The sequence below is a fragment of the Pleurodeles waltl genome, chromosome 4_1 (genome assembly GCF_031143425.1).
Source record: "Pleurodeles waltl isolate 20211129_DDA chromosome 4_1, aPleWal1.hap1.20221129, whole genome shotgun sequence".
NCBI classification, from domain to species: Eukaryota; Metazoa; Chordata; class Amphibia; order Caudata; family Salamandridae; genus Pleurodeles; species Pleurodeles waltl.
Window position 1 is genome coordinate 542447522 of NC_090442.1, and position 19125 is coordinate 542466646.

The 19125-nt window shown below is 44.5% G+C and overlaps 1 protein-coding gene across 1 annotated transcript in view; it reads right to left on the reverse strand.

The window, feature by feature from the left end:
* CAPZA2 (capping actin protein of muscle Z-line subunit alpha 2) overlaps positions 1–13328 on the reverse strand; it is a 260949-nt gene extending 247621 nt beyond the window's left edge. The window contains exon 1 of the mRNA XM_069228921.1: positions 13176–13328. Within this exon, the coding sequence (XP_069085022.1) occupies positions 13176–13214 (39 nt within the window). The 5' untranslated portion in view covers positions 13215–13328. The remainder of the gene's footprint in view (positions 1–13175) is intronic.
* Between the last annotated feature and the right edge of the window lie 5797 nt (positions 13329–19125).

Below are 19125 nucleotides of genomic sequence, written 5' to 3' on the forward strand. Positions count from 1 at the left end.
GAGATGCAGCGGGGGTTTGTGAACGCTCTGGTCTGAGGTACTGGATCCTGTTCCTCTCTCAACCTGAGTGGCGAGCCTGTTGACCTCTGGGCCATAATTACTTCGGAGCTGCACCTGTGAAGATGTATACCGAGGTATTTAGTAGAGCCATCTCTCCAGATCAATGGGCAAGAGAGCCAACAGGGTACCGTGACGTCAGTGAGAGGAAATATTTCAGACTTATTCTAGTTGATGGACAAGCCAGAAAAGACGCTGCGAAGTGGACCACCTCCTCTATCAGTGGGGCAACATTGGTGATCAGATCCCGGCCGAAAAGCAGAATGTCATTCACATAAAGTGAGGTAAGGAGGGGGTCTGTGGAGGAATCGAAGCCCTATATGAAGATGCCTCTCCTGAAAATGGTGCACTAATGGGTCCATACAAATGATAACTAACAGAGAGGATAGCGGACAACCCTGTCAGGTGCCGTGAGTTAAAGTAAATGAGTCAGATAGAGCCTCATTAACCTGGATCCAGGCTGAAGGGGATGAATGCAACAGAGCTATATGGTCCCGAAAGCCTTGCGGTATAGTTAATTTGTTCATGACGGCATGGAGAAAGGGCCACTCAAGTGAGTCAAAAGTCTTTTCTGTATCAAGCAGAATAGCGGCCATGGAAAGATACGGAGATACCTGATTAAGGACAGCAAACACAGTGCACAAGTTAATTGAGGTGGATCGATGGGGCACAAATCCTGATTGCATGGGTGCAATTACACTCTCCATTAAAAAGGACAGGCGCGTAGCAAGGATTTTAGCTAGGATCTTATTGTCGTGGTTGAGTAATGATAACAGGCAGTAGGAGGTGCAATGGTGGGGGACTTCCCGGGTTTAAGCGCGGGGGGGGAAGGAGGGAGGGCAGGATGCCCTGGTCGAGTGATTAAGCCTAGACCTCGAGTAGGTGCGGAATAAGAACCTCTCTATACACCTTATAGAAGGCCCCCGTAAAGCGTTCGACCCTGGGGCCTTAGCACTGCTAAGAGAACCAATATCCTGTGAAATCTACTCTGCATTAATGGGCGAGGACAGGAATTGCTGCTGGCCAGTTTCGAGCCACACCATAGAAACCTCAGTCAAGTATTCACTAAGTTCAGACACAGTTGAGGAAGTGTGTGTCGTATATTAAGATCAGTAATACGATATTAAAGTGGACAGGATGTGGGGGGGTGCCTGTCGCCATTTCCCTATCTCCCATCTGTAGCGCGGTAACATATGAGGACAGGTATGATGGGTATAGCAGGTGTGTGGCAAGGCTGCTCACCCTCCCCACAGGGCCTTGCCGTGGCTTATTTGCCACGATACAACACCTCAGGATCAGCAGTTTTGCGAAAGTCCCTCACCAAGGAGGCTCTCAGTGGAGGAAGCGGCGGCATAGAGGCTAATATTACCTGTAGCTCTAGTGCCTGTAGTTTGCGCATAATTCAAGCAAGGTCACCCCTAAAAGACTGGTGTACTCCAGCATGCTTCGCCTCTCTGCAGTAGACTTTGAAGGCGTCCCAGAGCATCACATATTTCTGAATGGTGCCCGCATGGAGAGTGAAATACTCCAATATGGAGTCACAGACTTCAGAATGGAACACCTCATCCAGTGATGCATTTGTGGTAAAACGCCATGTGCAGAGCGGCGGAGACTGGGTCGGAATATGCAGGGTAGCATGTTCTTGTGCAGCAGGTTCTGAGTAGGTCTTCTGGTAGTTTGACCCAACCAGTTTTTAGAGCTTAAGTTGTAACCCAAGTTTGAGGCCTTTTTTTATTCCAGCACCCCTCCTTTACCTAACAGCCTCTATGTGCGGATTCGCCCAGGTTGTTTTACTGTTCTGGTTTTTAATTCCAATTGGAAGAGGGATTTATCCTCTGACATATGTCAAGTTTGTGCTCTGGCCCCTGAGAGAGAGGAATATGTTCATTGTTTTCTGCCCGGGGTACTGAAGCGCTCTTCGCAAGTGGATCCAGCAGATTTGCCAAAATAGGGGTACCTCTCATTATTTAGTAGCTGAAAATATGGTACAAGTGTGCAACATTTTTGATTTTGCAATGAGAGTGGAGTAAGTTTCTGACATATTTAACAATTAGTTTTAAGTATGAGCTATGGCTGGAGTAATATATTCTGCTGTTTGTTGGTTCTTGTGAATTGCGTTTCTTTTTGAGTGTCTCACAGTGGGGCAAGTGGTTAAGGCATACGCATTTCCTACCTGCTGTGTGAAATGTGACAGCTGTATTAAATTTTAAGCCAGTAACTACCAGCACACCAGAACGCCTAGATCTTTGATTGCATTCTAACATGGCACTTTTAAGTCTGCATCGTTTTAGTAATTATGTATCTAGATTTTTTTTTTATCTTTAAACTGTTATGTTTTAACAATTGTCGTACTTTGGGTGTGCATTACAAATTATTAAATGTGTCTATACTTTTGAGTTTTATTTCGATTATATTAAGGTTTATCATTTTATGATTGCTTATAATGTTTTTACTCTGTAATTCGATGGTTCTGGTAACTGAATAAAGTATTTTGAAACAGGAAGAAATAACAAAACCGACTTTAATCTTAAAGAACATAAAAATATTGATTAAATCTGAATCATCGCCAAGTAGCCAAACATTTTAAATATAAATGTGCATTCTTAGCAGCGCCCTTTAAATGCTGAAATTGTTAGTTTTTGTGGAAATAGCTTCTATAGACCCTGAGCATCATGCTACAAACCCCAAGTAGCCATTGGTTTGGGGCTAGTGTTTGGGCAAAGAACCTAGAGAAACCTGCGCTGAGCTTCTACAAACCTCACCTGAGCGCCACTGGAGTTCAATAAAGATACTTAAACTGTAATCTTGTTCTTAACATAATTTGTTCTTTATAACTCTGAATGTAATTTTATCTGTGATGCAGCCACTTCATTAAGCTGTGCATACAGCTTCAACAAGGTGAGCGAATTCCTGGCCTGAAAAAACTCCTACCTCACTGCATACAAGATAAAAAAAAACACTTGCTGCAAAACTACAACAGCAGCACTAGCAAAACAGAAATATTGTACAAGTTGCAGAAGGTGGTCATTTATTTCACAAGAGGACAGTAGACAGCTCCACAGTTATCTACTTAGATGTAATAAGTTGGCATGAAATCCAAAGAAAGTGGTAAATACTAAAGTGACCAAACCCACTTTATGGCAGGTGTTTCAAAGTCATCTTCAGCTAACTGAAGTGTGCACGAGAGCATCTTAAGGACTGCAGGAAGCATCAAGTGGTGAAGTTAGTTTCAATTGTAAATTTAACCAACATATGCATCCTGCCATGTATTGCTCTACGGCTCCCCTGGTGGACTTTCCACTACCTCACTGTCAAGATCTTCCTTCTGTACAACTTGCACAAGCATAACCCAAGGAATATATTAATTTGTGGGTTACGTTATTTAGGTAACTGCTGGTCTGTTCCTGTATTATTTCCTTGTCTGGGGGAGGGCAGACCGTACGAATTCACTAAAAATTATACTATTCAGGTTGAGCTGATATGACTGTAGCTACTCAGTCTAGTTTGTGTGAAGTCACTATAGGATGCTTAGTCTGTTTTGAGAGAAAGGAATCGGAGCCTGAGATGTAAAGAAGCTGGGCTTGCATGACTGTCTACTGTCAGTTCCCTTGAGGGGGCCTTCTTTTGCTATTTAAAAAAAAAAAAAAAAAAAAAAAAAAAAAAAAACTTGCATGATTAACCTGGGACAGGTCCCTTAGCTCCTGCCGTCATGCCCCAAAATGGTTAAGCCACTCCTTATAACAGCAAATAATGAAGAAGAGAGCTAATCCATATAGTCATGGGATTTTAGATGAATTATTAGAATCCTTGTACATGCTAATGTTCTAATGAGAAGCTGCTGCTGACTGATAACTGGAAGCAGTTAGACTGGGTGGCTGAGCAAGCAATTGCTATTACAGACCTCCATGACAGAAAAGAGGAACCACAGTATCATAAGCAGCGACGCTCCCTTTAGGAACTGCATCACAGTTCCCATATTTTTTTAATGCACTTCGACCACTGGCAATCATAGATAGTGGGCACCACTTAGTCTGGTCAAACAAATGAAACTAATTGCATGAAAGTGCTTCTGTGGAAAGTCAGCATTGATTTGCTGCCTGGCCCATCAAATAAATAAATAGATGTATATATTTTAAGAAAGACTAACGGTCTGTGGGAAAGGGATTTGTGGCACAAAGGTGACAGCAACACGGGGGCATGGGAGGAGAAGTACATGAAGGAGGGAGGGGGGGAGAGAGAGAGAGAGAAAACAGAGCACGTGGCAGTATTTGGCAGTAGAGCGGGCAAGAAACAAGGACAGATGGAAACCATGCACCCTTTATTTAATGAAGATTCAAACCTGTTAGAAATGGGGTCTTTGATTGGCAGTCAGGTTTCCCCCTGTCCATGCAAGAACTCTCACTCTAGTCAGGTCAATGGAGAAACCCACCTGGTTAACCCCAGTTTACCCCCCCCAGTAGCTTGGCATGAGCAGAAAAGCTTATCCCTGGTCTGGGATCGCTGCGTTTCTGGATCGGAGGTGGCGTCAGGTCTGGTGCTGCAGAGCGAAGGTGTCATGAAGATGCATCGGGCCTTGTTGCATAACAGTGGAGGTGAGGCGGAGTCAGTGCAAATCATTGGATCCACGCACTTCTGGTGGAGTCAATGTCCGGCGGTCATGACCTGGTGTGGCGCCTTCCACAGAGATGGGGAATTCAGCGGGGTTGGGCCTACGGGGTCATCATACACCAGCAAGGACCATGGCTTTGGTTGCAAGAGGAGTCACGGGATTCTGCAGCAGCATCAGTCAGTTCACTTGGTTTTTATTGGCATTTCCACCAGCTTCTCCTTTCAAGGGCCCAGGGACGACTTGGCAGGGCAGGAGTCTCAGCAGAGAGTCCAGGTGCTGGCAGAGGAAGTATTTGATGGCCCCGAGACATCAGAACAGGGGGCAAGCTCAGTCCAAGCCCTTGGAGATTTTTCTCAAGCAGGAATATACCACAAAGTCCAGTCTTTGTCCCCTTTCACAGGCAGAAGCAGCAACTGCAGGATATCCCAACAAAGCACAGTCAGAAGTTGGGGCAGCACTTCTTCTCAGCTCTTCTCCATGGAAGAGGTTCCTCTTGGTTCCAGAAGCTAATCTTGAAGAAATCTAAAGTCTGGGGCTTTGGGTCCAATACTTATACCCCTTTCTGCCTTTGAAGTTGCCCAACAGAAAAGTCTCTGTTGTTTACAGGATCGTGCATTGCCCAGGCCAGGCCACAGACACACACCAGGAGGTTGGAGACTGCATTGTGTGAGGGCAGGCAAAGAGCACTCGGGTGTAAGTGACCACTCCTCCCTCCACTCTAGCCCAGATGGCTCATCAAGATATGTAGGCTACACCCCAGCTCTCTGTGTCATTGTCTAGAGAGGTGCAAACAGCCCAGCTGTCAGTCTGACCCAGACAGGGAATCCACATACAGGCACAGTCATAGAATGGTTAAAGAAAGAAAATACCTACTTTCTAAAAGTGGCATTTTCAAACTAACAATCAAAAAGCCAACTTCATTAAAATATGTATTTTTGAATTGTGAGTTTAGAGACCCCAAACTCCATATTTCTATCTGGTCTCTGAGGGAAACTGCACTTTAATATTTAAAGGCAGCCACCATGTTAAGCTATGAGAGGGATAGGCCTTGCAACAATGAAAACAAAACTTGGCAGTATTTCACAGTTAGGGCATGTAAAACACATCAGTACATGCCCTACCTTTAACATACACTGCACCCTGCCCATGGGGCTACCTAAGGCCTACCTTGTGGGTGCCTTACATGTATAACAAGCATTTACAATGCACCGGGTCTCGCGTTTGCTCATGTTAGAGCTGATAGCGTTGTAAACTCCTAACCCGACTTTTCACCTATCGGGCAAAAGTGCATTTATGTACATAACCCGAAAAAGTGAAATCAAGTAGGTAAAGCGCTCCACTTCTGCCAAGCGAGATGGGGCTCGTAAATTAGAGAAAAAAAAGTCCACGAGCCCAGGGAAAACAGCGAGCCTCGCATGTTTTCTGTACTTGGTTGCTGCGCTCGAGGAGGGCTAGCCACCGGAAAAGGCATGCCATATGCGTGCCTTCCACTAATGAAAGCAAGCGGATTTTATTAGGGAAGCCCACCAACCAATAAAAAACACTGATGTGAAGTTGACAGGGCTCCGGGCCCTTTTATAAATACAAATGAGTCTCGCTGCGAAACGCATGCGCGAGCGCATGCAACGCAGGCTCAACCCTAAAAAGGGAAGGTTTGGGCCTGGCAAGTGGGTACACTGGTAAGGTCGAATTGGCAGTTTAAAAACTGCACACACGGACACTGCAGTGGCAGGTCTAGGACATGTTTACAGGGCTACTTATGTGGGTGGCACAATCTGTAATGCAGGTCAACTAGTAGCATTTGATTTAGAGGACCTAGGCACCTCTTGTGCACTTTACTAGGGACTTACTAGTAAATCAAATATGCCAATTATGGAAAAGCCAATTACACATACAATTTTACATCGGGAGCACTTGTTCTTTAGTTCTAGTCAGCAGTGGTAAATTGCCAAAAGTGACAAAAACAGCAAAAATAGAGTTCAGCACACAGCAACATCCTGGGAAGTGGAGGCAAAAAAGTTAGGGGAGACCAAGCCAAGTATGCCAGCTCTAACACAAACAAATAAAAAAGAAAGATAATGGGAATGACTTAGCTCATTCTTCAATAGAATTGAGGCTGAGTTAATGTCCTGGAAGTGAGAAGTTCATATATTGTGTGTCATATTGGTCAATAAACACACGCACAAAAAAAAAAAAAAGAAGACTATTCCCTATTATTTAATAGCATCGGCACTACAAGTTGCTATGCCATGAAAGAAACTCTTAACCTTGATAAAACAAGACCCCAAACAATTGTTTACCAGACCAGCGTCATGGTTACAGTAAAGGTGAGCAAGCCTGATGAGGTATAACCCTGAAGACTGCAGGGTAAGTTTGTACAGACACATGTGTTGCATGTTTCAAACAATGTTGTGCAATCACAAGGAATGCAAACAATTAATGTAGTTGTGAATTGTGTGTTTTTTTCACTGTGTTTTTACAAATTAGTCTCATCTCTATGCATGATTTAGGCATCCATTACAGACAGTAGGGACCTTGTGACGGATGTGTCCTGACGAAGGCCCAAGACCCTTTACCTGGAATCAATATTTTTCCACCAAACGGGTATCCTTTTTTGGTGGGCCGAAACATGTTAGCATTAGTGGACGTGGGGGTGTGGTGAATCCTTATCCCTTCTTAACACCCAACTAAAGTTGCTCCTGAGACTGGAGCAACTTATTTTGTTTTTTAATCCTATTCATGAACAGAGGCAGTTTTTATGTTAAGCATGCAAGTGCTTTGACCTGTTGTAAGTATTGTGGGCTTTTAACCACGCCCACCTCACGTTCATCACTCGTTTGCGGGACTACCTTTCAAAACTCCTTTATCATCAGCGGTAAATGCTTTATGTTTGTGCCCTCTTGGGGAGAATTTGTTACCAACCTTTCAGACTGACCCTGTTACATGGATAAATGCACGATTGCTGATATGTTTGACTGTGAGCGAACTTATTTGCCTTTTGTGTCTCTCCTTCGCGCTCATGGCGGCCATGGCGCTTTGAATCGTCTCGCTAAGGTCAATTAATGTTTTACTTTTCAATTTATGTGGCAAGAGAAGTCCAGTTAGGAATATAAAACGCCTACTTGGAGCATATGCGAGACCCATTTCACTGCAAATGCTTGTACTATACTGAGATCTGACTCCCTACATTTAACAGGACATACTTTAGTCTGGGCGCCCTTCCCCCCCACCAACAACTTTTCTCGGGTTAAGACTGCTTTGTTAGTATCACCTTAACCTGATGGGGTGGACTTCCAAGGAAGAAGCATGCCATAATCATGGGAGTGAGGCCTTTCCAGCCATAAACAACAAATGTCCATGCAGGGGTAATACTGGAGAATAAGAGTACAGAAGACTATGGCTCTATAAACTGAGGGTGTCAATCACATACTTGATCTACCTTGGTGTGTGAATTGAGTAACGGATTAGGAGGTTGCGGGGCAGGGTTGATTTCTCCGATCTCTCTTCTTGTGTTTTAAAAATGGTGAGCAAGCCAAGCATGGTTTGTCCTTTTCCCATGGGGAACTGCCTGCCAAAAAGGAGCCGGGCCAAGCATCCCAGGCAGTACATTTTTCACTCCCAAAAGCATTTTCAAAATCCAAACCCCACTAGCCACATTAGAGCTGAGCACATTAATTCTAACTATCTGCTTTTCTATCATGTGACTGCAGTCAAACTGAGTTACAATCTGCATGCCTCTCAGGAGAAGTGCAGGAAGTCAGAGTCCTCTTTATTTTGGTAATATAGTTACCATCAGTGATGTGTTGACCCTCTCTGTTTTGCCATTTGTTAAATCAGAGTCAGGCAGCAATATTAACATTAAAAAATATCCTGTCTTCACTTACATTTATCTCAGTTTTTAATTTCAAAAAAGACATTTTGCCATCCTAGGCATATAATGCATCATACTGAATTCACTTGTTATTGCTTCAATTACTTACCGGTAATCCTCAATTGTCTTAGACCCATTTGTCCCCGTCCCATTCATTACTCATGAGGCGAATCCAACCCCTGCCTCCCCCAAGACAGAAAAGATAACAGGAAATGCTTGTAAAAATGCCTTCCTTTTTCCCCATAGGAAATATCCTATAAGGGTGCACTTTACCTAGCATTACCTATACTCAAGAGGAATACCAGAGTGGTCCCAAACAAGACCTTCAGATATCAGTCCAAAAACCTCTAGACACAATCAAACAAAATACTGCCAGAACAAACTCTTTTAATAAACAAACGGAATCATACAGAAGAAAATTAGGACAAAGGAGAGTCTAAAATCCCAAGCCCAAAATTCTTATGAGTACGCAACACATTTTGAAGGAGTTAATGTATAACAAAAGTATTTGGTCCTGCCCAAGCAGCAGCACTACACATTTCAACAGTGGACACACCCTTAGCCTCAGCCCAGGAGAAAGACTTTTAGTAAAACATCCCTGAATGCATTGGCCTACATCGTGAAAAGTGCAATACAACGTAAGAGAACAAGCAACTGGACAGACAGAATGAGCCGCACACCAAAACTGGACGACAGGCATTCTGAATCACCACTGTTATATAATTTGCCAATCACTGATGCTGCTAACGCCTCCTCACAACTTCCAAACCAAAGTTGCAGTCGCTGGGAAAAAATTATTGTTCAAAACCTGAGAGGGGAAGGATGAAGAGGAATCAACCAAGGATCTTGAAGGGCCAGAGGCATGAGAACTGGAAACAGAACCACCAGGATCATCACCCTGTCTTTCCTCTGGAGCCTGGGCAGAAGTCTGGGAATTAGGGGAAAAGGAGGGAATGCATAGAGTAGCTTGTTAGCCATGGAACCAGTACAGCGTCCACACCCCATGCTCCCTCCTGTAAGGCCCTCACATAAAGCCTCCAAAGCTGGGCATCGATTCAGGAGGCAAATAGATCCAGAAAGGGAACCCCAAACCTCTGACAAATCTCCCTAAATATGGGCACAGCAAGAGTAGCTTGTTTGACCATGGAACCAGTATGGCTTCTACCACAATGCTGCCTCCTCTGGGGCCCTCGCACAAAACCTCTGAAACTGTGCAGTGATTCAGGAGACAACTAGATCCAGAAAAGGAACCCCATACCTCTAACATATCTACTTGAAAAAGGACATCACAAGAGGGGGGTGGGGGGGTTAGTTCAATTTAGAGTCTATCACATTCCCCAAAATGTGAACCGCAGAAATGGAAAGAAGATGGATCTCTGCCCAGCCCATCAACTGCCTAGCCACTAAATTTAGGGACCTTGACCCGGTACCCCCATGGCTGTTTACGTAAGCCTCTGTATTGTCTCTCCTAAACAACACATGATTCCCCATCAGGACAGCCTGAAAATACAACGGAGCTTGCTTGGCTGCCATTACTTCAATCCAGTTTGAAGACGGACAGCTTTCTTTCAGACAGCAACAAGCCTGAGTGGATGATGTCTCAAGAACCTCCACCCACCCAAAAGAGCTGGCATCAGGTTGTCAAAATCTTTTGGGAGAACCTGGTTGCAGCTCCATCCCCCTGCACAACGACTCCGGCAGAAGCCACCAAGACAGAGCATCCCTGAACTTGGGACTCAGAGGAATGACCACATCAAAGTCCATTAGAGAAGGAACCCAGAAGGCACGAAGGTGACTCCAAAGGGTGCAAAGATGGAAACTGGCCAAAGGGACCGTGAAGACAGTTGCTGCCATATGACCCTGCAGCAGATAGCTAACAGACAGAGACAAACTGAATCGCTTGGGACACCAAATCCCTCCGAGCCCCAGCTGTGAATCTAGAAAAAACACCTTGTTCAAGAATGTCATGAAAAAAGGAACCTATGAAATGTCTTTCCTGTGCGGGTTATGGTTGACACTTTGTCCCAGTTAAGCAGGAAACCAGGCTCATGCACCAGCATCGCCTTTAATATCCACAAAAGTTGTTGTTCCGTGGGAGTATACAGAAGCCAATTGTCCAGAAATGGATACAGGCATATTCTTTGGAAATGGAGAGATGCCACCGGCAGAGCCACCACCTTGGTGAACACACAAGGAGCCGACTTCAGACTGAGTGGCAGCTCAATGAATTGGTAGTGAAAGCTGTTGACACAGAAGCACAGACACTTCCGGTGAAACAGGTGGATAGGGACATGGAAGTAGGCATCCTGAAGAACCTAGAGGTCGTTATTGATCACACAGTACCAATTTAAGCCATGAAATAACTGAACACAAACCACTGGGAGTAAAAGGGAAAGTGATATACAATATTCAATTAGGAAAACTGGGTTCAAAGCCCAGTTTTATCACTTGACCAAATTTTACGATCCTGCAATCACTTTAATGTGCATCATCTTAACTGATAATCAAATCTGAAACCAATCTCAATGAATTCACTTTAGAATGCATGTTATATAAAAATCTCACTTAGTACTGGTTCAATAGGCAATAAAACTGACCCTGTAAACAGCAAAAATGACATACTGACATCTCTTGCTTTAGTCAAGGTAGTGATGCCAGCGCACCTGAAGTGTGGAAAAGTTAATGTTTACATGCTATTAGTTTAAACTGATGTCAATGCAGCGATAAAATATAACGCACTAAAGTGAACCGCGCGTGTTAAGCAGTGCTTTAAATGGGTAGGTTCTGTCCGGTACGGGGTACCTGCACTTTTTTATTTTGAGAGGGGGAGTACCTACACTTCTCAAGAAAAATCTGATACTTTTAATTTTAGAGTACCGACACTTTTCAGAAATAAGCAGGTACTACGGTACGGAGTACCTGCTCTTCTAGTTTTCCATTCCAAGCACTGGTATTAAGGAAATAACATATTTGCTAATCTGAAAGAGACTATCATATTTTAACATGGCGCTTGCTGTATTATGTATATAAAGTTTTTGGGGGTGGTTCGGTTTATGTTCCGGCTCTTGTGGGCAAGCTGTGCCCCTGGCTCTGCTAGGATGGCCCTATGAATTCCCTGGCTTCACCACCTCTACATTACATGCATATCGGATAACAATAAAAACCATAGATGTGCAAGCATAAAGGAAATCTCGGCGCCGAAAGAATATAGATTTTCAAAGTTTCTCCTCTGCCCCGACACGTTTTGTTCCTCCCGTTAACTAGTCGTAAATGCTGCTGAAGTCATCTTGAGTATGTTGTGCTGGGGTCTTTGTAACAGTGCACATAAGCACACTGTTCTAAATTGCTTATTTATGCCTGACCAACCAACCCAATTAAACCTTGTGTCTATAAATATCAACGCACTGAAAAGGCAATTTGGTAGTGCTACTCTACTTTCACTTACGAAATTGATCGTCAATTTGCTATTCTGACGCTAGACCCAGGGAGACAACACAAACACGTGTACATAGAAAGATGAAAGCAGGCTTTCGTGAACGAGTTGCAGAAACCGGTTGGTGAACACGTACAAGTTGCTCTGACGATTCTTAACGCGTTTCCATTGCTGAGATCAGCTATAGGATAAAAAATATTTCCCAACCAACTGGCTAACCAAATAAACACACCCAGGGGTATGGGACAGGGCAGAACGAGCTAACATAGGGAGCCAGCATGTCCCTGGGGCGAGGTGGAAGTGTGACAGAGCAAAGTGTGAGATGCGGTTTGGGATAAGAGGCGTGGAGAAGACATGCGGCGGCCAGAGGCCCCGCCTAGCCGTCTGCACCCGGCCACCCTGCTCCAGGAAGTACTAGGGAGCTCTCACCCCGATCAGCTTCAGCCAGACCGCAAGGCGTCGTAACTGCTGCGGGTTATAAAAAGAAACAGGAGCATCAGCAGCAGAGGCGATGGCCAGGTCCGGGCTGCAGAAGGCGGAACCTCTGCCTAGTCCCTATTTTCGTGCTAGGACCCTACAAGGGTCGGAGGAGCGGCCCGGTCCCTTGAGACTGACAGCAGCAGTCTTCTGGATCCAGGGACAGTGGATATTTGGGAACAGATGGGGCGGTGCAGGATGACACGGGGGAGGAGACAAGGGGCAGGGTGCAGCCTGACACAAGGGATTGGTGTGATGAAACAGAGGTTGAAAACAGGCAAAAAGGGGAAATGCAGCTGGACCCTGGGTTGGGAGGGGGGCATTTAGCATGCTATGGTGATCTTGAATCAGACCTCGGGATACATGTGGAGTACATGACTTGAGAGGGGTTGTGCAGGCTAATTGGAGGGGGGGGGGGATTCAGCATAAACCGGCAGAGATTTTAAATGGCATGGGGAAGGGTGGCTTATCACGGGAGCTGACGATGCGATGTGAACAAGCATGCAAAGCGCAGCTTCATATTCCAGAGACAGAGACGTGGAAGGTGGAACTGGTAGAGATCGTGTCACCGCAAGCAAGCATTTCCTGGGGAAACGTAGTACTGCACAACCTGGCAGAGAGTACGGTCTCCATCCCCGACAGTTGTTTTGTTGTGTCCGCCCCGCCTCCCGCAGCTCCTATCTCTTTCTGTCATATTACGGCAGGGCAAGGAGGAAGACCCCTCTCACCTTTTCTTCGTCGGACAGCTGCTCCTCAAGATCCGCCATCTTCGCTTCGGGCGACGCACAGCGGAACTACCCGGGTGTCGCGTGACGTCAGCACACGACACCGCCCCTGCCGGGTGTGACGCTTGACAAATTTTGAGAATGGGGTGGGTCAGCGGATGTGAATGGGCGGAGCTGTTCGGGCGCAACAAGCCATTTCCTCTGCTGATGATCGCGTTGTGACTTTCGGAGGCGCGCGGGGCCAACGTTCGTTGTAGGAATAAGCAAAACGTCATAGTCATAAATATTTAACAATGGGCACCAACCAATTGCCAAACAGAGCAGTCGCCGTTTGCCTGGGCTACACATGGCCGCTGCCCCGGAAATACCCCGTCAACATACTTCGTCCTCTTCTTCCCCATTCTTTCATTTGAGTGGCGGCATGCCACTGTCTGTGCCTTTCTTGATTGGATTATATATTTTACTACTATGGTGCCCCCCCCACTTCACTGTTTAGGCACGTCAGGTCAGTCGGAGGGGGACTTGCCTGCTTACACATGCTTACTAAACTCTTACCCTTCAATCCCGTCGCTGCTAAGTCTTTTTCCCTTCTTGTGCTAAGCCCTTTTTTTGGATATTTGAGGTAGTTCGCGCTTAGGCCCCCATAACTTTTTATCTACATAAGTTATCCACGACAAATGTGTGTCCTATTTTTCCCAACATCCCAGAGATTTAAAAGGCACCCATGGTTTGTGGATTCTATGGCAGGACTGGAGGCTCCGATTACATATTTCTCAATATTTACTACTCAAAACACAGCAGCCAATGAAAAAAACAGTAAAAACGTACTACATAACCCATGAGGCTTTGAACCACACCTTTCCATCAACCTACCAATAATGTTGAGAGAGCGTAGCTTATATAATCTATATTAACATGAAATGTTTATATATCAATGTGTGATGATGCCACATAGAAACTCTAATAATAGCGATTTTGCTTAAACGTGCACTTGAATTGTGAGCACGAAGAGTGGCCACAAATGTATACACGAACTAATGATGAGTAAAATGTTTATGTTATGTTCAATTACGCTTATATTAACATTTGCATTATTGAATCTGTATTGAAAATCCTCATAGGCCTTAAGTAAGCGTGAGCTGCAGATTAGCTGCCTGCTTCTCATATTAAATGCATTTTTCTATTTTTCAGTGCGCTGACTCACAAGGGGCCATGACCCAGCAAATGTTATTTTTCTTCAAACTTGGATGATGAAGGTAACCATGTTAAATCCGTTCCCAGTCGCATCTTCTGTGCCATGGATTAAATGTTATAAATGAATTGAAACAAGTGTAGATTAATGTATTGTACAAGGTCATTTAGACCGGTGAACACAATGGAACTGCTGACCAAAAGATGTGCCAAGAAATGCCAAAATATGAAGTCACACCGGACGTGCCACCTCTGAAGACGTCAATTGCGAAGACCAATCAAAGATTTGTAAACCAATATGGGGTGAAGGTTAGAATTACCTAATGTCAAATTTAATAGGCTAAAGATAATGGGGTATAGAAGATGTCCAATAGAATTTCGGGGGAATGTACAACGAAAAAGAGATAAAAACCCATGTCACTGGGAGGTCAGGAGAATTAGGGAGGGAATGCTATTGATATTATCCAGAAACTCTGTCACTCTGTTTGGTGATTTGAGATTTATTGAAAACCATCCTCACCCATAGACTGCCCATTTACACTTTTCCTCCTTATGAGGGAAGTGCCCTTTTGCCCTTTAGTTGAGACCTGACTGATGGCGATTTGACTGATGTCCTGAAGACGAAGACTGAACTTGTGCGCTGACCTAATCCTTGGAGGGTAATTATGACAATGCAATTGTAATTTGTCTCTTTGCTTTTCCTTTCTAGGTACCAACTGCTTGCTTTTGACAGAGACCTTAGTTAGATGTTTTCCAAATTGGTGTTCCAAATTGTTTTGCATGAAGCCCAACATGCTAATGCTAATTAGTGGTGAGGACAGGTGTTCACCAAATTGACGCAAATTGACAAATGACTGACATTATGCTATGTTGAACTGACGCATTATTGATACTCTGCTAAACTGGATCTATGTTCACGCCGTGTTATATTCTATTGTTCGTGATTCTTGCCTTATTGAGATCTTATCAAAGTTGCCATATCGTGACTATGGTATTGTGTTTCATGGTTTTGAGATGAACGCATTTTATGCTAGATCGTAACTAATAGGGAATACAATTCATAAAATTCTACTAAACAGGTGTGGTTATTCATGGCTGAAAGGTCATGGTAGCGTCGGTTGTATTGATTAATGACTTTTACTAAAGTGAAATGTTTTGTTATGATAAATATTGATGACGTTATTGATGTATTGATTGATATATTGATTAGCTATCTCCTCCTATGGTGCCTCTCACTGGGTCAAAAGATTCATTGGCCTAAAACGAGTCCTGATGTGAAATAAATTATCATAAAGGGACGCGTTAGCAGTTCTGGTAGCAGAGCAACGGTTTGTCCCTTTGGGGCCCTAGGACGAAGAATCATTGTTTAAATTGTTTTTCTGTGATAATGCAAATTGAAGGTATGATGTGTTTCTAAATTCACCATGACTTTCCCGGGATCTCGGAGCCTGCCTAAGTGAGTTGGGAATGTTCTCGACGTCATAGCGTGTGTGGTATAGGGTTTCGCGCTTGCTCAAGCTTATGCCTTTTTGCAGGTGATTGTGAAATCTGTGTGTATTTAGGCCAGGTAAATGTTGTTTTAGTAGGAGTGGGTGTACTCCACAGTATGAGATCAGGGAAGTCGGCGTACTTCATATGAGTGTGGCGCTTTGTGCAAAAAAATTATCCACGTGGTTGGTTGTTTTGTACGGACCCGTCGTGGTCTAAGACTCCGGAGTATATTGACAAGTGTAGGAGACACTTGGGTTTATGTTGTAATCTGTGCGGTTTAATAGGTCAATCGGGCGTGGTTGACAAGTCAAGTTTGAGTTGAAATGTATGTGTGAAACCTTCGATGGAGATTTGGCAAGTTCTAAAGTGCACTAGGACGAACCATTGACAAGTCGAGAGTAGGATTTGCGGGTCGAATTCTGCTTGCGGGTGCGGGAACTGAGAAGGAGAGAGTAGCGGCCGAGGCTTCAAGTGAAATCTCTGTAAAGTTCTGAAGCGAATGTGTTACCCTTCCTGTAGTAAACCGGCAGATTTGTGTGTTATTAAGGTGCTCGCAGAAATTTTTGCATTAGTTTGTGTGAATCCAGTGAGGGGTGGATGAGCCGCAAGACTTTGTCACCTGCAGTGTGTGAGTGTGATGTCAGTGGTGCCGCGCTGAGATAGGTCAGTTGTCGAGAGGGGTCGCGCACGTATTGGCTGCCGTCCGTGAGGGGCAATAGGTTGAGAAAGGTGGGTGAAGAGTGTCCTGGGAATTAAAGTCACTTTCTGATTAAATACAAATAAGAGAAAACGCAAAAAATAATTTTGTCAAGGCCTTTAAGAGTGCTCTGAAAGGGGACGCATACATTATGGCGACTGATGGGGAGCCTACACCGCCTGAGGGTACTCCAGCTTACATAGTTATGGAGGAAAAAGGTGTTGCGCCTTATTTATGGATGAAACAGTGGCGCAAATTAACAGAGAAGGAGGGATGTTTAGCGTTCCCAGAACATGGGACATTCAATCCAAAAGTGCTAGAAAATTTAAGGTGGATGTTGAGTACACAAAAACCACCTCCGAGACCAGCTCAGTATGAGACTTTAGCAATCTGGGATTTAATGGCCCTTAAACATAGACAAGAAAGATTCCAAAGGAGACTAAAAAGGGCAGAAAAGTCTTATGCAGAAGCTAGGTGGGATAATGAGAACAAAATGTGGAGACGGGGAATAGTTAATGGATTGAAATTGTTCCCAGCAATTACACAGGGAGAAGAGACACAGGGAAAGAAAGTCACTTGTAAAACAGGCAAAGATTCTAGAAAGCCTAAAGAAAATAAGTGACCTTGGGAAGAGGAAGACGATTCAGACGATGAGGAATTCATGGACCGATTATTACATGATCGCCCACCACCTTATGCGGTGAGCGACAGTGTTCCGAGCACTAGCGTGGGTCCTGGGAAGCAGACGCAGGAGAAGGGAGTTACTGATACGGTACAGACTAGTGATATGGGTTCGATACAGAATGGTGTCAGTGTACCCACTGCGCCAGACATGCAGATACAGTTGCAACCTCCACCGCAGATACAGAGAATCTATCCAGACGTCCCGGTACTCGAGACTACCACAAATCTGATAGTGCCGCCAGACCCGATGTATACAAAATCGAGGTTAGTGCAGATTGAGTCAACTCCGCAATTGCTGTCCCAGCCGCAGCCATAACTGATACCAGGATATAACCCAGTAGCAGGTCCTCCATTAGTACCTGTCCCGTCTACTTTAGAACAGACCTATGGAGTTACTGCTCCACAAAGTCTAGTACCAGGTCAGACACCTGCCGCAATATCATTATCAATTACTGTTGGTCAGCCGGTGCCATTGTATGCACAAGGTAAATCTGGCGTATGTGATCAGGGAGTATTGACCCAAGATGCAATAAGAGGAGGGCCCATAGGGACTCCCCAGTTAATGGCCCCAGGAGAACAAGCAGTCGAGAAACCGAGGTCTTTGATAGACCTAAGCCCGGTTGAAGCACCATTGGAAGCAATGCGACAGGTAGGGCTAGGGGTGCTAACCCCACAGACAATAAATACAAATGCTTCACAATCGCCAATGATGCATACAGGGAGCATTTCACTGCAAGGTTTTATAACAGCTGAATGAGTGGCTAGAAAAGACCTATGCTTCACAGAAGACTACAGTGACTGCTGTAGAACCAGAAAAGATAGGGAAATATGAGTATCTGAATTTTGTGAGACTGGAAGTGGAAGCTACTGAACTAGTGGACGGAACAACGGGGGTAAACAGATTAGAGTCATATACCAGAGCAGAACTGAGATATCTGTGTCCTAAGATTACGAAAGAAGTGGGCAAGGTGCATCAGAGTTTAGCAAACCTAGCAGACAAGTACAACATTGACATTGAAAACACCAAACATTTGAAAAGAAGTTACAGACTAGACTTTGATTCAAAAGACTTTGAGCACATGAGGTCTGCCGGAATGAAAGCGCATTTAAAAGAAATATTGCAAAGTGCGCAAATCTGGGGTGCATTAGAAAAATGGGAAGGCAGATGGGCAAAGAAAAGAGATAAAGGAAAGGGAGACAGTCCAGGGTCGAGTCAGGCTAAAGCTTCACCCGATACAGAATCAGTAAAAATATTACCCATGAGAGAAACAGCTGGTGGAGTTTTAATTCATGTGCCGTGGTCCAGAGGAGACATCCTGTCTTTTACAAATGATTATCCCAGATTGAGGGAGAAACGGATCGAGTGGTATCAACAAACAGATAGGTTTGTGAAACTTGCAAAATGTCTCTGGGAAGACTTGAATACCTTGTTTGAGATTATTGTTCCGCCTGATTTGTGGCTCGAGTGCAAGAGAGGGGTAGACTGGCCGACGAAGGAGCTGGCAAGGGATAAGGTAACCGGAGCTCCCTCTGAGGAGGTGATGAAGTACTATCGTAAGGTGATTGAGTTTTTGAAGCAAAAGGTGTCGCCGAAGGTGACTGATTGGCAGAAAATCGACCGGACCTTGCAGGAGGTTAAGGAATCAATACATGCTTACTATGAGAAGTTGTTAAAGGCATTCAAACATTACGGTGGTACTGAGACCATTGAGCCGAAGGATATGAACCATCTTGTATTCAGATTTGTTGAAGGGCTGAGACCAGACGTTAGCCAGATGATTAAGAATAATTTGATTTGTTGGCAAGCGAAGCCGATCGATGAGGTGTTGCAGTATGCGAAATACTGTGGCGACGAAATTGAGTTGAAACAGAAAAAGTTAAAGAAGAAAG